At 49.3% G+C, this 20,031-nt stretch overlaps 1 protein-coding gene across 3 annotated transcripts; it reads right to left on the bottom strand.

The window, feature by feature from the left end:
• hsd17b12a (hydroxysteroid (17-beta) dehydrogenase 12a) lies at positions 1-15,001 on the bottom strand. 3 transcript variants are annotated; one of them, XM_029252179.1, is made up of 11 exons: positions 14,320-15,001; positions 7,507-7,553; positions 6,964-7,039; positions 4,288-4,395; positions 3,780-3,844; positions 3,456-3,500; positions 2,280-2,314; positions 1,699-1,780; positions 1,516-1,581; positions 1,281-1,430; positions 1-1,172 (listed from the first exon to the last, which is right to left on the bottom strand). In XM_029252179.1, the coding sequence occupies exons 1-11, from the start codon at positions 14,474-14,476 to the stop codon at positions 1,065-1,067; spliced, it is 939 nt and encodes a 312-aa protein (XP_029108012.1). In that variant the 5' UTR covers positions 14,477-15,001; the 3' UTR covers positions 1-1,064. The 3 variants fall into 3 exon arrangements, with proteins under 3 accessions (XP_029108012.1, XP_029108014.1, XP_029108015.1); XM_029252181.1 differs by lacking the exon at positions 14,320-15,001 and adding an exon at positions 14,092-14,313; XM_029252182.1 differs by lacking the exons at positions 6,964-7,039; positions 7,507-7,553; positions 14,320-15,001 and adding an exon at positions 6,718-6,934.
• Positions 15,002-20,031: the final 5,030 nt, after the last annotated feature.

Below are 20,031 nucleotides of genomic sequence, written 5' to 3'. Positions count from 1 at the left end.
TTTTCTCCTGGATGCAGTTTTATTGAGAGCTGTGCTCAGGTTCCCCTTTGCCACAGACGGAGAGACTCCGCTCGGGTGGTGTTCCGCCGTAGAGCTTTCCTGCCTTTCCGCCACACATGGCTTATAATTCATGGAGGGATGTGGCAAACGAGGCTCGAGGGCAGGATGTAGTACAGTACACACGGGGCACAATCCTGCATCGCACCAGTCCCTCAGAGCATGAACGCTCCTCACAGGCACACTATGGTACACAGTTTACTCAAAGTACTCACGATGGCAGCTGCATCAGTTACAGTCGTATGGTTCCACAAAAAAGCACCAGTCATTGTATTGGTTGCCCCATTAAAGCAGTGCACTCACCGGGGGGGGGGGGGGGGGAAAGAGAGAACACTTTAAGGCACAAGTATAACCCACCACAAAATTACTTTAAATATCACAAAAAAAAGACAAACTGGCAGCAAAGCCAACATTGCTGGTAACAGCAGTTCCATTTAAAATTTCAGAGATGCTTGTGATCAAGAAGCCAGTTTTAAAACATATCATTGTGCAACGTTGAACACGGTAATGCAGCCAACGCATCGCTTACCCATTGTTATTTGAGATTTCCAGTTGATGTGCCTCTTCCAAAAGGGACAGTCCCTTCCAGAAGTGACAGCAGAGTTCATTTGGGAGAAATCATAACGCTTGTGCCCCCCCCCCAACACCCTTAGTTTAGGCAGGTGTGTGAAGCACTTCATTTTCCCCAATTTCAGAACAGAGCAACACAAGTGGACTCTGTGCCTCACACATAACCCCAAAACCAGTGAAAACATTAAGACCCCGATATTGCCGCAACAAGACCGGAGCCATGGTGTCCAGGAGCCCCCCGATGGAGAGAGTCCCCGAGCTACAGTGCGATGAAGAGCAGATGCACTCAAACAACTTTCTGTATGTTGGACTTCAGCGCCACACGCTCCTTGGCCAGTTCCGGAGGAGGCGGTAGGCAGAGGGGCCGGTGAAGCTGGTTTCTTCTTTCCCCCGTCCCCTCACTTCAGTACCTCCTCTCGGCCCCTCGGCCAAGGGCTCTAGCACTGCTTACGCCTCCTCAGGTATCCAGCCCGCTGTGCTTTGTGCATCTGCATTGCGAAGTAGATGACCACGTTCACTGGGACTAGGATTGTGGTGAACCAGCCCTGAAAGCAGCACAACAGAGTGGCGCCATCAGTCTCCAGCCTGGAAAACAAGGCCCGGACAGACAAACCGTGTGGTAAACAAGTGGTAACCGGGAAGAGCGAACGCACCATCACCGCGTGGGGAAAGTAGCCGTTGGTTTGGCTTTGCAGGCCCACGGTATTGAGCTGTGCAGAAACATAGCGCTCTGGGGTGGGCTTGTCCAGCGTGGGCTTCCTGATCTTTGTCATCTTAGTGGCCACAAAGAAAGGCAACACGCTCTGTTGGGAACAGGAGGTCAGTGAGCAACACCACCGCTCAACACTAGAGGGAGACAAACCCAAGCTGCAAAAACAGGTGTTTCACCTGAACGATGATGCCTTTGCTCTTGTACTCTGCATGAACTCCTCGTGAGAAGTAGTCAACAAATGCCTGAGTACAGAGCAGGACAGGGGGACTTAATGCAAAGCAGCTCCAAACAGCAGAAGTTCAGCAACCAGCATTAAACTTTTGGTTACAGCATACTGGGTGTGTGTCACACTGACTTGCCTTAGTGGCCGAGTATATGGTGAGCAGAGGGACAGGATACATTCCGCTAGCAGATGAGATGTTCAGGATTACACCTTTGGATCTGAAACGTGGCACAGATGGAATGAGTTCAGGTTTATTCCAGGTCACCAGCACCACATACACTCTGACGGAGTGCTGCAGCTTGTACGTTCATTGTACTTGTTTGCCACATACACACATGCCCACCTGTATACACACACACACACACACACACACACACACCCCACATTCTATTCACTGCTGCTTCCCAAGTTGCCATGGCAGCCACTTGCTCATACAGAGTGCCTGTGGCTGCAAAATGTGGTGTAGAAAGGTGGAATTCCCAGTGCCTGGTCTAGCTATGAGGAAGGGGGGGACCCTTGGTGAGGAGACACCCCTCTTCTCCTCAAACCAGGCTACTGCAGCCACTGGGAGTCACATCGGGAGCCCTACAGGCCTGGGCCTCAGCTACCACGGGGAGATATGAAGTTCCGTGTCTCTGCAGATCAAGTCACCTTCAGCAACAAATGGAACATTCTGAGCCCCTGCTACAGCAGTAGAGCGCTAGGATCATCGCTCACCTCTCGACCATCTTCGGGAGCACCAACCGTGTCATCTGAACAAAACAGGGAGCAGAGCAGAGCATTAGAGCCAAAGGAATGGGCCTGAACAGACCCCCCGTTGCAGCGACAAGAGTCAGCGATGAGGCACAGTGCACAACCAAGAATTCAGACATGCTCCAAGTTCAATTAGGAATCTCTTACATGGTTCATTGTGGATACCCCAACCAGCCTCTTTCCATGAGGAGCAGCAGTTTTCCTGGGATTTGCCAAGTTTCTGATGTCAAAGCAGCTTTTTGCCACATAGTATAATAAATGAGCTGCTTCTAGTTACCATCTGAGAGACAGTAAGTTCAGCCATAGGAATAGCGAGCCCAAACTTTTTATGCATAACTAGTTTGCCACATCACACAGAAATGACTATTTCATGAATAGGCAAGTTTATGGCAAATAGTAGAAATGGAGACAGAAGGCTGTCATTTTTCAGACCTGCTCTGAGCAGAACATTTTAGCTACCAAGCAAAGAGGTGTGTGGGGAAACCTGTCCGAAATATTACATTGTGAGCACTTAATGCTGACTCTGTTGAATAAAAAGGCATAAGAAGAGAGAACTGGCCTTTTAAAAAAAATGCATGCTGGTATTGCCTGTTTATGCCAAACTCACTTTCACAGAAAGTGAAGACTTTTCGAGATGTCCTCACAAAGTAGAGAGAGTTCCCATTGCTGAATACATTGTAAGCGTTCGCACACCTTCATTAACCACCTGTCTGGTAACGTGTGTACACACAGTTCAAGTGCAAGTCATGCAGGGTTGTATTTCTGTACAGACCAAAAGAGAACAAGTGGGGGGGGGGATTCAGGTAGGAAAAAGGTGGAAAAACAGGGCTGGTGGCACAAGTAGGACCGCATTGTTACAGACACACACAGCGAGAGAGAGAGAGAGAGAGCGAGAGCGTGGGTGGAGCAGAACAGACAGTGTGGGCGTAGTTTTCCGTTGCTTTGGGAACCACTGAAACTGCAGGTACAACAGTAAACATGGCGGGGGGGGGGGGGGGGGGGGGGCGGGCGGACAAGGAGAGACACTGCAACTCTGGGAAAGACTGACACCCAGCACGTTGCTGCAGATGCAGCTTGAAGTTACACAAGCATTCATTGTGACTCTTGTCAAGCTCTCTCTCGCTCACACGCAGCACTTACCTGACAAACAGATGTGATGTTGACATTGATCACTGTGTTGACGAACTGTAATAAAGAAAAAAAAAAAAAAGCCGTTTAAACCTTCCCAATGAAGGTGATGGATACTGTATGAAAGGAAGTTATATTCCGGTCAAATACACAACGCACTCCTGCTGACTCTGGGCTATATCACTTTGGAGAAAAGCATCTGCTAAATGAATAAAAGCAAATATAAAAACGCCGTGGTTCCACAAATCTAATCAGCTACTTTAAAAGGAAACACAAGAGGCTCAGAGCACAATTTAAAAAGAGCCACATTCCAAGACATACGGGGGGGGGACTCACATTGTTTAGATTGGGGATGTTGAGGAAGTACTCTGGATAGGGGTATGAAATTCCAACGTTGTTCACTGTAGAGAAGAGAGGGGAGCAGAATTTCGTGTAAAAACACAATTCCACCGCACACCAGTAGGTGGCAGCAAAGGCTCAGAAATGAGGTGGAGAAACGCGCCGCACTGGCAGGTGTGGACATTGAGTTACAGAAAAGGAACATTTAGTGCCTCCGCTGAAAGAACACTCTCTCACACACACAACCAAGGGGGAGAGAGGAGGGGGGGAAAAAAAAAAAAAAAAAAAAAAAAAAAAAAAAAAGTTCGATTTCCGCACGGAGCAGTCGGACTTTCCCCCAGATTAAATGAAACGCCATTCCTCCGTATGAATGGTGGTTACCAATTCCAGATCTCATTAACCGGTATCTCCCCGACCCCGCATTTACTACAGCCAAAAGACAAAGTGCACCGGGGGGGGCAAGAGTCTCTGCTGCTGCCCCCCCCCCGCAGAGACGACCACTTACCCAGGATGCCGATTTCTAGGCCAGCCAATCCCTTCTCGATGGTGGGATAAATGTCTGCAGAGGCAAAATCCACAGCGATGGTTCGTGTCTCCACTTTGTACTGGCTCTCTGCGAAAAAAAAAGGGGGGGGGGGGGGACACGACCCTTAGGGCATTGCGGGATAAAACTCCTGACAAGTCGTGTGAGGAGGAGGAGGAAGTAAAAACGCAGTAAAATGAAAAGTTGTCACTTTGACTGCCTTCTGTCGCCTTTCCAAGTACCGAAAGCTGCCGCTAAGTATTTCGATGAACCTGGGGGAGATTCCCGAGTCACCGCAGAGAGAAAAGACTTAGTGCTGCAATTTGCCGGATGGCCGCCAGGGGGCGACGCGCCACCACTTATAGGCTGCAAAGGCCTCTCCAGCTCACTGCACCCACTGCAATTAGAATTCATTGTCCTAAGACCCATTCATCTGAATGGCATTCACTGAATTACAGTAGGAAAATTCCTCTGCTATTCCAGCGCTCGCACTCGTCGAAACAGGAGCGCGAGCCACTCGGAGCAGAAGCGGGATGTCCCTGGAGCCCTGAACCAAAGTCCAAATCAACAGTGTTTTGCAAATCAGGAATCAGAAGAAGACAAGGGTGTTTTTTTTTTTTTTTTTTTTTAAATCATTTATTGGGGGGGGGGGGGTAGGACTATGGAGGAGAGCTGGAGCTGTACAGCCCAGCAGCCTTGGCACCCCCCAGCCACCTCGGGCTGCAGGCACGACAATGGAAATGACACAGCGGGCAGCCGCGGAGCCCTGACCAATAGCGTTGTTCCAGCTGACGTCAGAGCTGTGGGGAGGCAGGGGGGAGGAGGGATTACCGGTGAAACAGCTCCGTTTGTGCAATAACCCACTGACACCAACCCCCTCTCTCCCCTTCTGCTAACACACCCCATTATAAAAATAAAATTAAAAAAAATTAAGAAGAAACTATTAACCACAGGTTGCAACAAGCTCAAGAAAATTAAGCCTCGGTTCACTGGTGTAACTGGGGCACAAATGAAAGGTGGAGTGACAGGACTGCTCAAACCCCTCCACCCATCATCACGTCACTACTGGACTGAACAGGCAGAAGGACCTGTCCACACATCAGCCACATAAGGAATGTCAGGGTTCCCCTTGGGGGGGCTAAAAGGAACACACTTGTGAACAGTGGTTTTAACATGTATTAAACGGTAGCTGGGGGGCACAGTGGTTGGAGCTCCTGTCTTGTTCTTAAAGGACCCAGGTTTGAATCAGCCTTGATCAAGGTATTTACCCTGATGTACAGTATTTATACACCAAGGTAAGAACTTACCCAGGTGTCTAAATGGGTAAAAAGTGTAAAGTAGCTCAGCATACAGTCTTCTTCAGGGATGGGGGGGGGAGAGGCTGTCATATAGGTGATTAAATGTAACTGGAATGATATCTGCTTTTGCAACATGTGACAATTCATCATGCAAATAAACCATTAATTACAATTAAAGATTAAACAGATAAAAAGTACTGCTGCACTGCAAATGGACAGATGGGGGAGGTTGTAGAGACTCATGCCATGATTCCTCCCCCCCCCAATCAGGAGCAAGTGATGTTATTGGGGGGGGGGAGATGCCTGTGACAGCAAGTCCCCCAGCAGGGTGGGGCCACAGCACTTCCTCCCCTCCTGACCCACCCACAAATATTTTCCATGACGACGGAACCACCCGGCAGGTTTCTGGGCGTACGGAGAGGGAGGGAAGTGGCTCGTGGAAAATAAACAGTAATAATGCGCAAAAAAAAATGCTGCTATAATCCCACAACCAGCTGGCTGGTGGCAAAAGGAGGAGTCCCTCCACCACAGGGATGCGGCCATCTCCCGCTCACCGGATGGCACTAGGGCTGCGGCGTTCAGCAGGGGGTGGCCTGGTTGCAGCACTGTTACCCCTAATGCCCCCTGCTGCTCTCTGGTGCCTTATCACAAGAGGCGGACAGTTTGAGAACCACAGGAGAGTGCGTGTGCTTGCTCCTGGGGGAACATGTAAACTATGTACCACATGCATGTGCACGTGTGAGCATGCCAGGGGAACCCCCACCCCCCGAGCAGAGGCAGGGTCTGTTAACTGTTTATGTCCCATGTCCATCCCCCCCCCCCCCCCAATCTGCAGTCGTCTCCTTGCCTGCGCAGGCCTGCGTCGTCGCAGCATCAGCAGCCAGGCAACAGCGCTGGCAGTGCGCCCGCCGTTCAGCACGGCGCTAAAAATACCCCGCTTCATTAGCATTGGGCTGCCTGACATTCATTGAGCAGAGAGGGGTTCATGGGTGCGCACGAGCGCGCGTGCACACACACCACTAAGAACTAACACTGAACAGGAGACGTCCCAAATAAATTAACACTTTCCACACTTCAGTCAAATCACTGCCTGCAACTTGAGCCTCGGACTCACTTGAGCTCTGAAGGAGTTCGGTACCATTTGGCATCATGGCACTGTGACCAATCCCTGTGTCTCTTTCAAAAAAAGAAAAGAATGCAGCGGTGCTCATATTAGCGATTCAAATTTATAACGGGAAAAAAGTTATAAATAGCAACAGGGCACTGGAAGCGGTGGGGAGAACAGGTAAGAGCACTGCAGGTGGTTCAATTCACACAGTTCTAAAAGCAGCACAGGAAGTGGAGAGGAAAGAAGCCCCACCTAGGGATCTGGAGACGTCATCCAGCTTCTCCTGGGACCGGCTGATGAGCATGACGGCGAAGCCCCGGCGGGCAAGCTGAGGAAGAAGGACAGGACAGGACTCAGTCACTTGAGGGCAAAGCGAGGTGGGAAGCAAACATTACCCCACCGATGTGGCACCCAGGGGTTCGGATTCAGATTCTCCTGCAATGTTAGACCCCCGCCCTCCACCCAGAGCAGATTGACCCTGTACCCAAAAACCCAACCATGAAAGCTCAAGAAGTGCTCACCAAATGGAAGGAAGGAAACGGCTGCGCATTTCCTGATCAGACAGTAAAGCACCCCTTTCACGACTGAGCAGAGGCACCCAAGTGCAGGAGTGCTGGATACCATGGTGCAGAGTCCACGCAGCTCAGCAAACAAGTTCACAAACGGCACGTGTGTGTCTGGTCCCGCCACCATATTACATGTTCCCCCCCTCACGTCGCTGAGTGAAACCTTTCCCGATGAGTCACCGTGATTTCCGTCAAGGAAATGAAATGCATAAAAGGGCAGGAAACTCACCTCCTCTGCATAGGCTTTCCCGATTCCATCTGTGGCTCCTGTCACCACTGAAACATGCCGGGGAGCGGGTGGTCAGCAAGGCGCTCTCACACACACACACACACACACACACACACACACACACTTCAAGCTATATACCCCACCCCCCCCATCCCGCAAGGCACTGGCAACACTCAAAGTGGAAGGCAGATTCATTTGGTTATTAAACCAAAGCCCCCCCCCAGAAGAGCCACTTGCCAGTAATCACTGGTCATAGTAGCCCAGAGTCTGTCCTGAAAGTGCTATGGAGGAGGCACTAGTCCATCACAGATTAAGCGCATGCAGGTACTGGCCAATTTAGATTCACATGTGGGATGAAACCAGAGCATCCAGAGGAAACCCATGTGAACTCAGACTGAGCCGGAATGAACCCCGTAAACACAAAAGGAGCTGGAACACAGCCCACCTGAACGATGCCATTTGGGACAGAGTGGACAGGGCCGGCGATCTTCCGCCATTTAGCCCCCACGAGGCCAGGAAGAGCAGCACCGTTTCAGTGCCATGATGTCAAAATGTTTTCATGCAAACGGCTGGTGTTATAGCTGTTAGAACTGTTGCCTTTGGAGCCCAATGGTCACAAGTTCAAATCCCACCTCCAGCTATAGTAGCCTTGAACAAGGTACATACCCTAAGCTGCAGTTCCAGTAAAGTTACCCTGCTGTGTAAGTGGGTAAATAAAGCTAAGTAGATTAAGACTAAGTCACCTTGGAGAAAAAGCATGAGTTAAACAAGTAAGTTTAGAGCAAGATGGAAGAGCTTTGCTCCTGCATCACCTTCCTAGTCAAAGTGGGTGAATTTTGGGGCAAACCCGCAAAAGATTGGAGAACTCGGGCAGAACAGAGGCTGCTCTGGAGAGGAGCAGGGGAGGGGCAATGACGAACAATAAGACTGAGCCTGGGGGGGGGGGCTAAAAATAGAAAGGAGCAAATGAAAAAAAGGGGCAATGGGAGAGGAGAGGCAACGAGTTAAAAAAAATGAGACACTCGTTTACAGGGGAACATTATTCTAAGAACAAATGTGTCCCCACTGAACTGGGCTGGACAGGGGATGAGCAGTGCACTCACATCGCTCTGGAACCCTCGAGTGTCCCATGGCCCCTCTGCCAAGCATCATTGCAAAGACACGGGAAACACATTGCAGTCCAAGTTCACCCCCCCCCCCCCCCCGGCCCTCCGAACCCCTGCAGAACGCTGCGACGACGACTGAGGTGTTCACTGGGGGCTCCACTCCACCTGTGACCCTCACCTCAAAATGACACGAGACCTGGGACACTGATGTGACAACCCTGCAAGACACTTAACCCGCAACTAATCACCACAACCACACTCCGCCCCTCCCACCATACCTGTGCCATCAAGTCAACCTGTTCGCTTCATGTTCGTTCTGCACATTCAGGTTGGGGTTTTTTTTTTTTTTAAAAAAAAAAAAAAAAAACCCCACACACGTTTGGGAAGGCGAACGAGAGACTGAATCTGCAATGACATGCTGAGACCCCCACCCTCCATGTCTCCAAAACTGGAGGGAGTGGGGGGGATCTCTATTGCAACTGCCTTCATCCAAACCCTTTGGTTTAGTTCAAGCTTTAAAAACTGAAATACAGGAGGGGAAAGGTAAAATGATGTCAGGAAATACAATCTCCTGGCACCAGACACCCCCCTCTTCCCCCTCCCACCGGGATTTTATTCCCCTCACGTGAGGGCAGCACGACGTCAGCGACGCTCTGCGGAAAGCAGCTACGCAAGCAGGTGTGTGTGTGTGTGTGTGTGTGTGTGTGTGTGTGTGTGTGGTGCTGCCCTGCCAGCGGATCGTGACGTTCGCCTGTAGAACCTCAAGGGCGCTGAACAGGGACAGCAGGGGACGGGGGGGGGGGCACCTCAGAAGCGGAGGGAAACGTTGACACCGCTGGAGCAGCTAAATATTCCAGAGACTAAAAAAAGCAGCAGCGAGATTAAAAATAGCAGCCGGGCTGCGCAGCCCCGTCTGGAAGCACGGCGGCAGCGGAATACCAACGAGACTCCCCCACCCCCACCCCCCCATTCGACCCTTTGCGCGACCACAGCCCCGGCTGCTCGGCGGCCACAGGGGGTCGCTGTCGCCACGTGCATCCACACCCCTCTCGATACGAACGGGAAGCCTCGCGCATTTGTAAGGACCCCCCCCCCCCACCCAACCCAACCACTGTGGCAACCAAGACAGCACAGCGGTCCGTGATCCGTCCTTGAGCGGCGAATTCCATGTCATCTGAATGCAGCATGCCCCACCCCACCAACTGCCCCCCCATTTTGTCCTTCCAAAGGGTTGCCATCTGTTGGTGATGCACTGTTATTTTCTTATTCTTTTAAGAGACTGCCCCCCTCTCCAATACGCCTTACAGTGTGCCATTCGAACCCTGAACTACTTATGCTGACTTCCATTTAAACAGCAGGATAATCTTCACTGTATCAGTTATGCAGCAGTACCCTGATGGAGGCCCTGAAGGGGACATTTGAGGATTTAAACCTGGTTGTCAGTCAGGTAGATGAACACAGAACTTCCAAGGCCAGAAAATCCACCACTAGGTCGTAAGAACAGGGAGGAAGATCCTTCCTTTGCAAGTTTCTTAAAATGCTGCTCATCAAAAAGCTGACCTCCCCCCCACCCCAAAATGAGCAGTTTATTAAAAGATTTAGATATCCAGCAGTCACAACCCCAAGTGTCATCCCTGTCTTCTGCTCCGTGATGGCAAACATAGCCGATCTTTCAGAAAGGAAAAAACGATATTATTATTATTAATAATAATAAATAATAATAATAAATAATATACAACCACAAGTGAACCAACAGGTTTCAGAAGTTGGAAAGAAGACTCAAGTTCTGTCTCCCCAATCGGCTGCCTAGAGATGCCAGTACTAGCCAGAGTCTCCCAGTCCGCTAGTCCATGGCACTGGAATGTGACCCCCCCACGCGACTGTGACTGGGTTGCAACATCCCCAAATCCAGAATAACTGGACAGACTGAGCAGAAACTTCCAACAAGCCAGTTCACCCATCCGGTTCACTTGCAGGAGCCAAACCAAACCAGGCAGACACACACAGAGGGGTCTGGTGGGGGGAGTCAGGGCCAAGATCAACAGGCCATGACCACCCCCCCCCCCCCCAAAATGAGGAACAATGAGGTTGTGCAATGTGGAATCCCCCACGGTGTCCCACAGAGGGCACTCAGCTAGACCCTGGGGCACAGGCAGCGGCAAGCAGTGTGGGTGGGGGGGCAGTCAACCACATTCCTTGTGTAACAGCAGCAAAGAAAGGTCTTAATAAATAAATAAAGGTGCACACATCTGTCCCACCATTGGCTGTTTCCGCCCTGGTCTGACTGCGCTGCGCCACTGACGGTGAAGGGCGCCGACTAAATAGAAGCAGCAGAAAAATAAGTTCAAACTAATGACCAAGGAAATGTAGGCAGGGGGGAGCGAATTGGAGAATTTTCCTATTTATTAATGAGGGCTTTGTTGTGAAGAAAGGGTGAAAATATGAGCATTTGTAGCAAGAAGACAGATGGAAGATCTCATTTCTTTATATAAATTAAAAAACTGTGAGTCGTGACACAGATGAGAGCCTGGAGGGAGGGGGAGGAGGGGAGAGCGGGGGGGGGGGGTTGGGAGGAGACTCCTCTGTGCAAGGGGAGGAATGGAGAACGAGAGATGGGGGATGGAGATAGGCTCATCTGACAGGGTTGGGGACGGAGAGCTGCAGCTTACCCAGCAGCCTCGGCAGCAGCACGTGTCTCACAAGGTGCCCGTCACGTGAACTGCTGCGTTTTCCCCCTCCCCAGCATGCTGCAAAAGGCAGAATACACATATCCCAATCCCCCCCCCCCCCCCACCTTCTCTGCAACCCCCAGCCATAGCAGCAGGACACATGGAGGTGCCATTCAAAACTCATCTTCTCACACACGCACACAGCAGCCTTGTCGGAGGGGGGAGCTTACATCCAGCCGATTCACAGGCATGTGGAACATGAAAGTCACCATTCACGTGTGTTCGTGTCCCTGTGGCATGAATGGCACAGAGTCTATTCACAAAAACTACCCGGCAACACACGTTTCTTTTCCGAAGGCCCGCAGAGCAGCCAGCCAGGCTCCGGGAGCCACACCTGCATGTTTCTCTCACATGGTTGAGATGCGAACCAAAGCCCCCTCCCCCCAATCACAGCCACGCAGTGCCAGTGAATGGCGACACTGCTCTTACATAACACGGTTTTCTCAATAAAGTGCTCTGTGGTGTCAGGACAGTGGGGGTGGGCAGGCAAGAGCCAGCAAAGGGGAGGAGGTGCCCTGAGGAGTCCCCTGCATCTGTCAACTCACACCGGCTCCTCTGGGGGGTGCACTTTCCCCTGGGCACAGGGTGCCAACTGCCAGGGAGCTCGCTAAAAAGCCTCCCAGCACCATGCAGGCTTATACTGCGAGTCTCTCCTTTGTGTCACGACCCCACCCTCTCAGCCAATGAGAACGGAGCTCCTGCGCAGACCAACAGGGCCCCAGCCCTCCCCTTGGCCTCTTGCTGCCCTCGCTACCAACACCCCCACCCCCCAAGCAAGCTGTTCTGGAGTACATAACTACTGCAACACGCTGCATTCTTACATAACCGGCACTAGTGTGGGTGAAAGAGGCCCATTGTGCCTCAACCCGGAAGCACATGGAACCTCAGCGCATCGCAGTGGGTGTTTGGGGGACTGCATTTACTGCAGCATCCCTTCATTTTCAGTGCAGAATTATGTTTAAGTCACTTTTTTCAATTAATCTTTTTTTTTTTTTTGCATACTCAAGCCCCTAGGGCTAATAATATTCCTGACCTCATAGCCAGGCCGCATCAATCTGACACCCAGCATCCTTTGCGCCTCACACTACCCACCTAAACATGTGACTTGGAGGCCACTGTCAGGAGAGAGAGAGAAAGAGAGAGAGACCTCATGGCTTTGTGTTTCCCAGCAGCCTCCTCCAGTCCGCCAGCAGGGGTCCCTCTTGCACAGTGATCGCTTCTCTTAAGGCCCAGGCAATGCTCTCCAGAGCAGGTAGAGAGGCAGTGCGCCACTGGGCCAGGAAAGATTCAGAACCTTTTCTTCAGAGCAGCCCCTCCCTATGGACTCCTGCCCTGTCAACCCCCCCATATATAGTAGTTTAGGGAAGGAGAAGTTAATTTATCCAAGGAGAAATTGAAGGATTAGCATTATGGTCTGAATTTGTTTACAAGTCCAGCTGCACTAAAATAAGAGCTGAATTTTTATTTCAGGCAGGCAATTATTGGTTATTTATCATCATTTCCCACTGACAGGCGTCAACCGCCCCCTCCCCCAACTTGTGAAAGGAGGCATAGCACGTGCCCCAGGTCAGGGGTCATTTTATCATTGTACTAGCGGTTCCCACCATTACCAGTAACACTCTGTGGACCGGACCAACGACCACAACGTAACCGGTCTGGTTCGGACCGAGTAAGAGAAAGAGGGGCAGGACCTGCCGACGCAAAAGTTTCCTCACACTCGACACCAGCAGGCAACGTGGCTCCGCCCATATTACAATTCCTCCAATCACACCTTCCCTCGCCCCACCCACTTGTTCTCCAGCCCCTCCCACTCCCTTCTCTCCGCCTATTCACTACTGCAGCCTGTCACTACAGCCGCGTTCGCTGTACTGGTCCGACTGGAAAGGCGCTGTCGTCCGTTGCTAGGAGTGTTCCGCCAATATTTCGCAATAACCCACCTCACTCACGCTTTCGCTGCAGCTGGGGGATGCTGTCACCAGGCAACGACCTCAAACTGGACCCCCCCCCGAGGACCTGAAACCAGCGCAACAGGAACGTCTGAACGGTGCAGTTCGCAGTCACGCTAATTACGCAACGTTCACCGGGCTCACGCGCTTCCTCCTTCTCGTGCTTTAAGTCACGAAAAACCGTAATTGCGTTTTGCGAGATCAATATTCAGACTGCGTCAGACTTTTTTTTTTTTTTTTTTTTTTTTTTGGAACGGCATCTCTTCATCAGCCGATATGCATCATATAGAAAGCGCGGAATAGATTGCAGCCTGGTGCCGTGAGCTGCGATCCAGCGTCATGACTCTCTTCATTATTAAACATGAGCTTGGCGATGAGAGGAAGTGCCGCACACGAGTGGAGGGTTGAATAACTGGGTCAAAGTAGGCCGACTGAATCCCGCAGACCCCCCCCCCCGCCCCCACTCCTCCTCTACCCCTCCCCCCCGCCGCTCCATTCATCGGGATCAGGAGCGTTGAACATACAAACCGTGTTACACAAACTGTTCACTGACTGAACTGAATCACGGAGCCCAAAATTATCTCGAAAATCTTCGGCACGTGACAATATGTGGATGTGCGCAAATGACAAGTTCCTTATAATGACCTCCCATTTACACTCTTTACAGCAAGCAGACGTTTCAGTGGGATTCAAAGTACTGCCTTTATGAAATACCACTGTAAAGTACCCAGATCATGAGTCACAATTGACAATGGCAGCAAAAAGTGAGTGTCTGTATATAAGAGAAAGTAATAAACCCAGTACCACTCATGACGTGCTCATAATGACGGTCGCCGCAAAATCTCCTTCTCTTTGATATTCGCACCCCTCGCTCTGCCTCAGATGCCACTTTGTGTCCAGGTTGTAACATTCGCCTGATGATGACGACGCTTCCAGCGCGCGCCGCCCGTCGTTCCCCCGAGCTCGTCAGGGACTGAGTGCGACACACACACACACGTGAAGATGCGCGTCTCCGAGGCGGGACTCACTCACCTGCCCACTTGCCGAGCCTGGTGGAGACGAGGCGGCCGTTGCCCAGCACCCAGACCCGGAGCCCTGCCAGCACTATCCAGAGGAGCCACACGAACAGCAGAGCCAGGGTCACAGCACCGACCCAGAACACCGGTGCTTCGACGTCGAACGGCCGCATGGCAGTCAAGGGCCGGTGTGGGAGTGTGCCTTGAAATGGACTGAATTACCTTACAGCGCAAGGAACCTCTGGAAGCGGAGGTTGTGGCATCGCACAACTCTTTAACAGTCTTCACAGATTCGCGTGCACGCCCCCCACCTACTCTTTAGCCTTCCAACAGGCCCACCTTCCACACCCATTGGGTAAAGATAATGTCAATCAAATGAAGCTCCTCTCTTATTGGTGATTGTGGGTGTCAATCTCAGAAGGTAGTTCTCATTTATTCTCTTTGCTATGCGTAGTGGGGAGGGCTGGACCTGCTCTGGTGGGAAATTTGATTGGATACAGATTATAGCAACCTGAATTCTAAGTGGTTTATTGGTCCTCCATTCGGCAAGTTTTATTCTTAGAGAGAGTATTATAAAACACCTCATGCCCACGCGTTCTCGGAACGGCCCACACTATTTTATGAATGGATGCCTTCTTCGATTGGTGGAAACCTGAATCTACTCCCGCCTCCTTTCCGGGCTTTTTGGAAGAAGCCATACGGTGGAATACATGTCAATCAAACCCCCCCCCCCCCCCGGGTGGCTGTTGCCCAGCTGACTCACCCTTCAGTACAGTACAGTTTGCAGATGTTACTGCACCGAAGAAAAAAAACAGAATAATTCGGGAAATTCTTTATTCAGATCAACGTTTCGGCGTTTATAATGTTCACTTAGTCTTGCACTTCTAATGTAAATCCCTATTATTTTTTTTAGTGGACGAGACAAGCGGGAAAAAAACTTCTGTACCCAGAATTCCTCCGTCTGGAGGTCAGTAAGAGGGACTCTCGCGAGACTTTATGTGGCGGTATCGCTGAGAAATGCGGAAGTGGGAATGGGATTATATAAACAATGTTGAGCTGTGGTGAACGGGCAGAGCGGAGTGTGACGTGAGTGGGTATGCGCGTACACACCCCACCACAGCAACCAATGTGGATTTAAAAAAAAAAAAAAAAAAAAAAAAAGGACAACAACAACAACAGACTTCAACAGATGAAACACACGAATGCGAACGAGACTTGTGTGGCAGAGTGCAAATAAACAGCAAGATGATCATGTTTTAGAGAAGTCCGCTGCACGCTGGCTGCTGGCCCCCAGGACCCGCCATGGCTGCCTCGGCTCTCCACAACACGCGTGAAACCAGACGTAAAAATAAGACACGCAAGGGCTGCATTCGAGTGGGAAACGCGTGCAACGCCTGCGTTAAAGCCCTCTTAGTAGCAAACTCCAGTGAGGAGGGCGAAATGCACAGGAAGACGTGTTTCGCCACAGTGAAACTAAGGCAGCGCCCCTCACACCCTGCTTTTCCCACGTGCACATCATTCATTATTTCATGTGCAAATCCAGTCACCTGTCTGCTGCTTCATTTTGCAGGTATGAGGTAATAAACGCTGCAGGTACCAAACAGTCCATTTTAAAAAGTAAAAAAAAAAAAAGAAAAAAAAAAACCCACCCCAATAACAACCACTTTTCACCACAGTTGTGAAACATTTCTTTATTAAGTTCTGCTCACACACACTCGACAAGCATGAGTCACTCAACGGATACACCTGGCACGAGCCCCTCTCACGAGCCCCTCTCACCGCAGTAAAACAAGGCAACGTGGGAATGTCGGGGGCTTTTGGAGGAGCCCACACGTGACAGGGCCTGCAAATGTGCACTTCAATGAGGGGGGAAAAAGAAAAAAAAAAAAAAAAAAGAGCCGCGCAAAGGTGATGTGCACAATGTGTGAGTGCGCGCGCAGCCACGTTCCCGCGCACACGCTCTCACACACGCGCGCACATGGCGGTGCGCAGACTGTGCTCCTGTGCTCTCCCATCCTCACACACATTCCAGCGACAGTCAGGGATCCGCTCCTTCCCTTTTGCATTATATAACAGCGGTGTTTCTAAATACAGAATTTATGGTAAAGACTGCAGTGACATACGTTTCACTGAAATGAATTTTTATTTTTAAAGATAGATATTCTTGCTTTACACAGCGGCCCGCAATACACAACATTTTCCAAACCATGCAATAACTGCACCGACACAATGCCGGGAAATATTTTCACCTTAACAGAATCACACCGGTCTGGTATAGAATATATAATTATATTTTGTGCTATATTATAATTTATATTTGAAAGGAAATTAATATGAAATCAAATAAGGAAAAAAAATCACACTCAACACCAAGTAAAATGTATTTTTGATCCTCTGCTCGACGTCACCCGCATAAAACTTTGTCATCTTTTCATGCTGTTAAAAATAGTCCGTAAGAACACATTCTTACATAAGCGTGTTATATAAATAGGCTGCTTAACTTATTTATAATTGTCCTTTCAATTAGAAAGGTTGCATTTTATTAGGCCCAGTGGAAACAGAACACACGAGTACACGTCAATTACTTCCTATGCATTATTTTAATGATCCACTGGAAAAAAAATATTTTTTTCTTCTACGACGCACAAATTATAGCGAGACCCGGCTCGTAGGAAAAGCGCGTTTTCTGCGCATCCGGACGCAGCAGCGCTGAGAAGCGGGCTGCGGACAACAGGACACTTTTTACCACGCACAGGCTCATCCTATAATTCATCACGAGCGCAAAGCAACAGTGGCAGAAATTTCACTTCCTCGACAGACTCTTTAAGGAGCAACAGCCTTTATTTAACCAAAGTAACTTCTCTTAAGGTGTTTACTTGCCGCCGCCGCCACCTTCTCCACCTGCACTTCTCCAAGCAGAAGGCGCAACTCCGCTCAGCCGAAGCGACTGTCACGCAGAAATAAAACTACGCTGACAAACAACGAGCCTTCCCCCCCCCCACGCACACACACTTGGCCGTGGAATTGCTCAGCTGGGGAGCGACCCCCAAGCAGGACCTTCCCCGCGCGCGCCAGCCAACGGCCCCTACGGACACACGCAAACACACCGCGTGCGTCCACTGTCCAGTGCCAAGTGTCGTGCGTCCGAGTGTGTTTGCGTCGCGCTGCTGCTGGAACACACACCTGAGTGTGTACAAAAGACACGAGCTGCCCACCCTGTTCCACGAAACACCGCACCAATTTGCGCACTTTCCCGCGCACCTACAGCTCCTCTCGGGCTGCTGCGGACATGCGCTTGTGTGGAAGTGGACACGACACGTTATTTCCGTGCTGTCTCTGCATGCCCAGACACACAGGTGTGACTCCGCAAAGGTTTGGGCTTTTACTGAGTCCTAAAACACACGGTGAGCAGTGACTGCCCTGCTAACATAATCCCTCTTTCTCAAAATATTACTTGGATCCCATGTTTGCATCGAGAAAGTTTCTGCAAAATAATAAATGGGTCTCTGTACATCACCTTTCTAGCCCGCATCTGATGTGTTCTTGCTGTGTGATGTGTGACTTGATCCACAATAAATGTAACATGTATAACGTGTTACTACACTAACAGTCACACTGAAGTCCATGTATTTGTTAAAGTCACATATGTTAATATTTCAATATACATTGATTAAAGGTGTCTGTACAGGTCGGCAAAAAAATTTGCCATTTATTATCAACATTTAGTTAATATTATTCTTTGGGAAATTTAGAGCACGTTGGTGGTCTTTGTATTCTTAAATGAACATTTAAAACTATTGAAAAGCATAAAACTGGTCTTTTTATATTGGTAACTTCAAATGTAAAAATGTAACTTAACTGCATGCAATGATTTTCTATTCGGAGCTCAGTTACACAGTAATTTCAGTTATTTTATACATATATTATATATATTTATGTATACTGTATATATACAGAAAGAGATGGATGTCATATACATACATTTGTAATCTATTTTATTTTTATGTGACATCAGTGGGTTGCCTTGTAATAATTTAGCATGTTTCACATTAACAGCAATTGTTAAACTCATCTCTGTTTATACTAATCTCCCCAGGAGGAATATATGCACGATATATTTTCAGCAAGGTCCTCGTACAAAATAACATCACAGCAAACACACAGTGGAACGTAAGACAGTTTACCTGTTGTGAAAGATTTCACTGGGGGGGTCCATGATCATTTCAGTGCTCTGCCTCCCTCTGGGGTCCACAGTAACGGAGGAAGTTTCTGTGGACACCGAGAGTCAAAGAGAGGGAGAAGAGGCCTCAGAGTGTCGGAAATTAGGGAAAACCTCTAGGACAGGAATACATCACACTTGAACCCAGAGCATCGTAAGGGTATGTTCTCATCATTACAGTCAGCACCACTGCACCCATCTTTAGCTATAATTACAAAGGTAAAACATTTTATCCAGAGTAACCTTCATTCTGTCTGAATGACACTTATTAATACCACCAATATAATGCAAGCAGAATGCCTTAAAGTTTGTGTTCGAGCCCTCTGAACATACAAACACGTTCAAAGAGGACAGCTCTCGTTCCTTCTACAAAATAACAAAAGATTATTTTGAAAAAGGGAGACCGTATGTAGCACCGGGAGATCTGCTGGGCAATATGATGCTCATTGCAGCATGATATCATCCCTTCTCATTAAAACATATATATCCAGATATTACAGGAAGAATACTACAACAGGAAAGCATGTACAGCATAATGTTTTATTTATTATATATTACTAAATGGAATTAGTTATTTAAAAAGATAATATAGACATACTGTACATAATAAATGTTTCAAAATGTTTTACAATTTCTACATGCACAAATATAAATTTACATTTGTAATATTTTAAAAAATTATCAGTATTTTGGCATTTATTGTTTTCTCATATATAAATATCTTGATTTCTGAGTTAAACTGAAATGAAGCAAGAAAATACAACTGGTTTCCCTGCAAACGTTTTCAGACGTTTTCAAAAGAACCAGAAAAAATGCTCTTTTTTTAATCATGCTGATAAATAAAAATGCCCCTCACTCCCTGTTTTGCCTGTTTAAAGCACTGAATGGAAAAAGGGACAATGCAAAAGTTGCTTCTTATCTGTAATAGATGTGAAATCTGCTCAGTGCTTCCTTTCGCACAGGAAGGCGAACGTACAGCTCTGAGCACGACGAGCAGTGCACAGGCCTCCGCCACACCCTTACGCGCTCGATGAAAGCAAGCACGCATCTGCTAAAAACCGTTCTGGAAGAACGCACGCTTATCACACGAGTCTGGGTCTGCACATGTCGCGAGGAGAGGAGCGGCACGCACGTGCAGGGTGTGGGTCTCGGACTCGGCCCCCGACGCCTCCTCGGCGGAACCACGGCGTCTTGCCGCTATCGGCCAGTGCCGGAGCCCTCATCTCCTAGCAGAACCTGCCCCGAAGAGGTATCTTCGACCCCCCGGCCCGGCCACACAACCCTGTCTCCCTGATCCACAGTTGTCCTCCGAGTCCCCTCTGTCCACATCCCACTGCACACTCCCGGGTAACAAACCCTGATCACGGCACCTAATGGCACCATGTGCCGTAACAGTAAACACATGGATCATCGGCCGGCGCAAAACATATCCTCCTGTGTTCATCAAAAATGTGACATTTATCTACTGAAGGAAATCGGGGGAACCGTGTGTACCGAGCTCTGGATAAA

The sequence above is a fragment of the Scleropages formosus genome, chromosome 5 (genome assembly GCF_900964775.1).
Source record: "Scleropages formosus chromosome 5, fSclFor1.1, whole genome shotgun sequence".
NCBI classification, from domain to species: Eukaryota; Metazoa; Chordata; class Actinopteri; order Osteoglossiformes; family Osteoglossidae; genus Scleropages; species Scleropages formosus.
The sequence above is the reverse complement of the archived record's forward strand: the minus strand, read 5'-3'. Positions and strand labels throughout refer to the sequence as shown.

Bases quoted from the DNA above. Each gene is read 5' to 3' on its own strand.
- hsd17b12a (XM_029252179.1), bottom strand. From the start codon at position 14,476: ATGCGGCCGTTCGACGTCGAAGCACCGGTGTTCTGGGTCGGTGCTGTG. The intron at 3,845-4,287 runs GTAAGTGGTCGT...TCTTCTCTACAG, and splicing joins CCTAGAAATCGGCATCCTGG to TGAACAACGTTGGAATTTCA. The intron at 2,315-3,455 runs GTAAGTGCTGCG...TGTTTTGTTCAG, and splicing joins ACATCACATCTGTTTGTCAG to ATGACACGGTTGGTGCTCCC.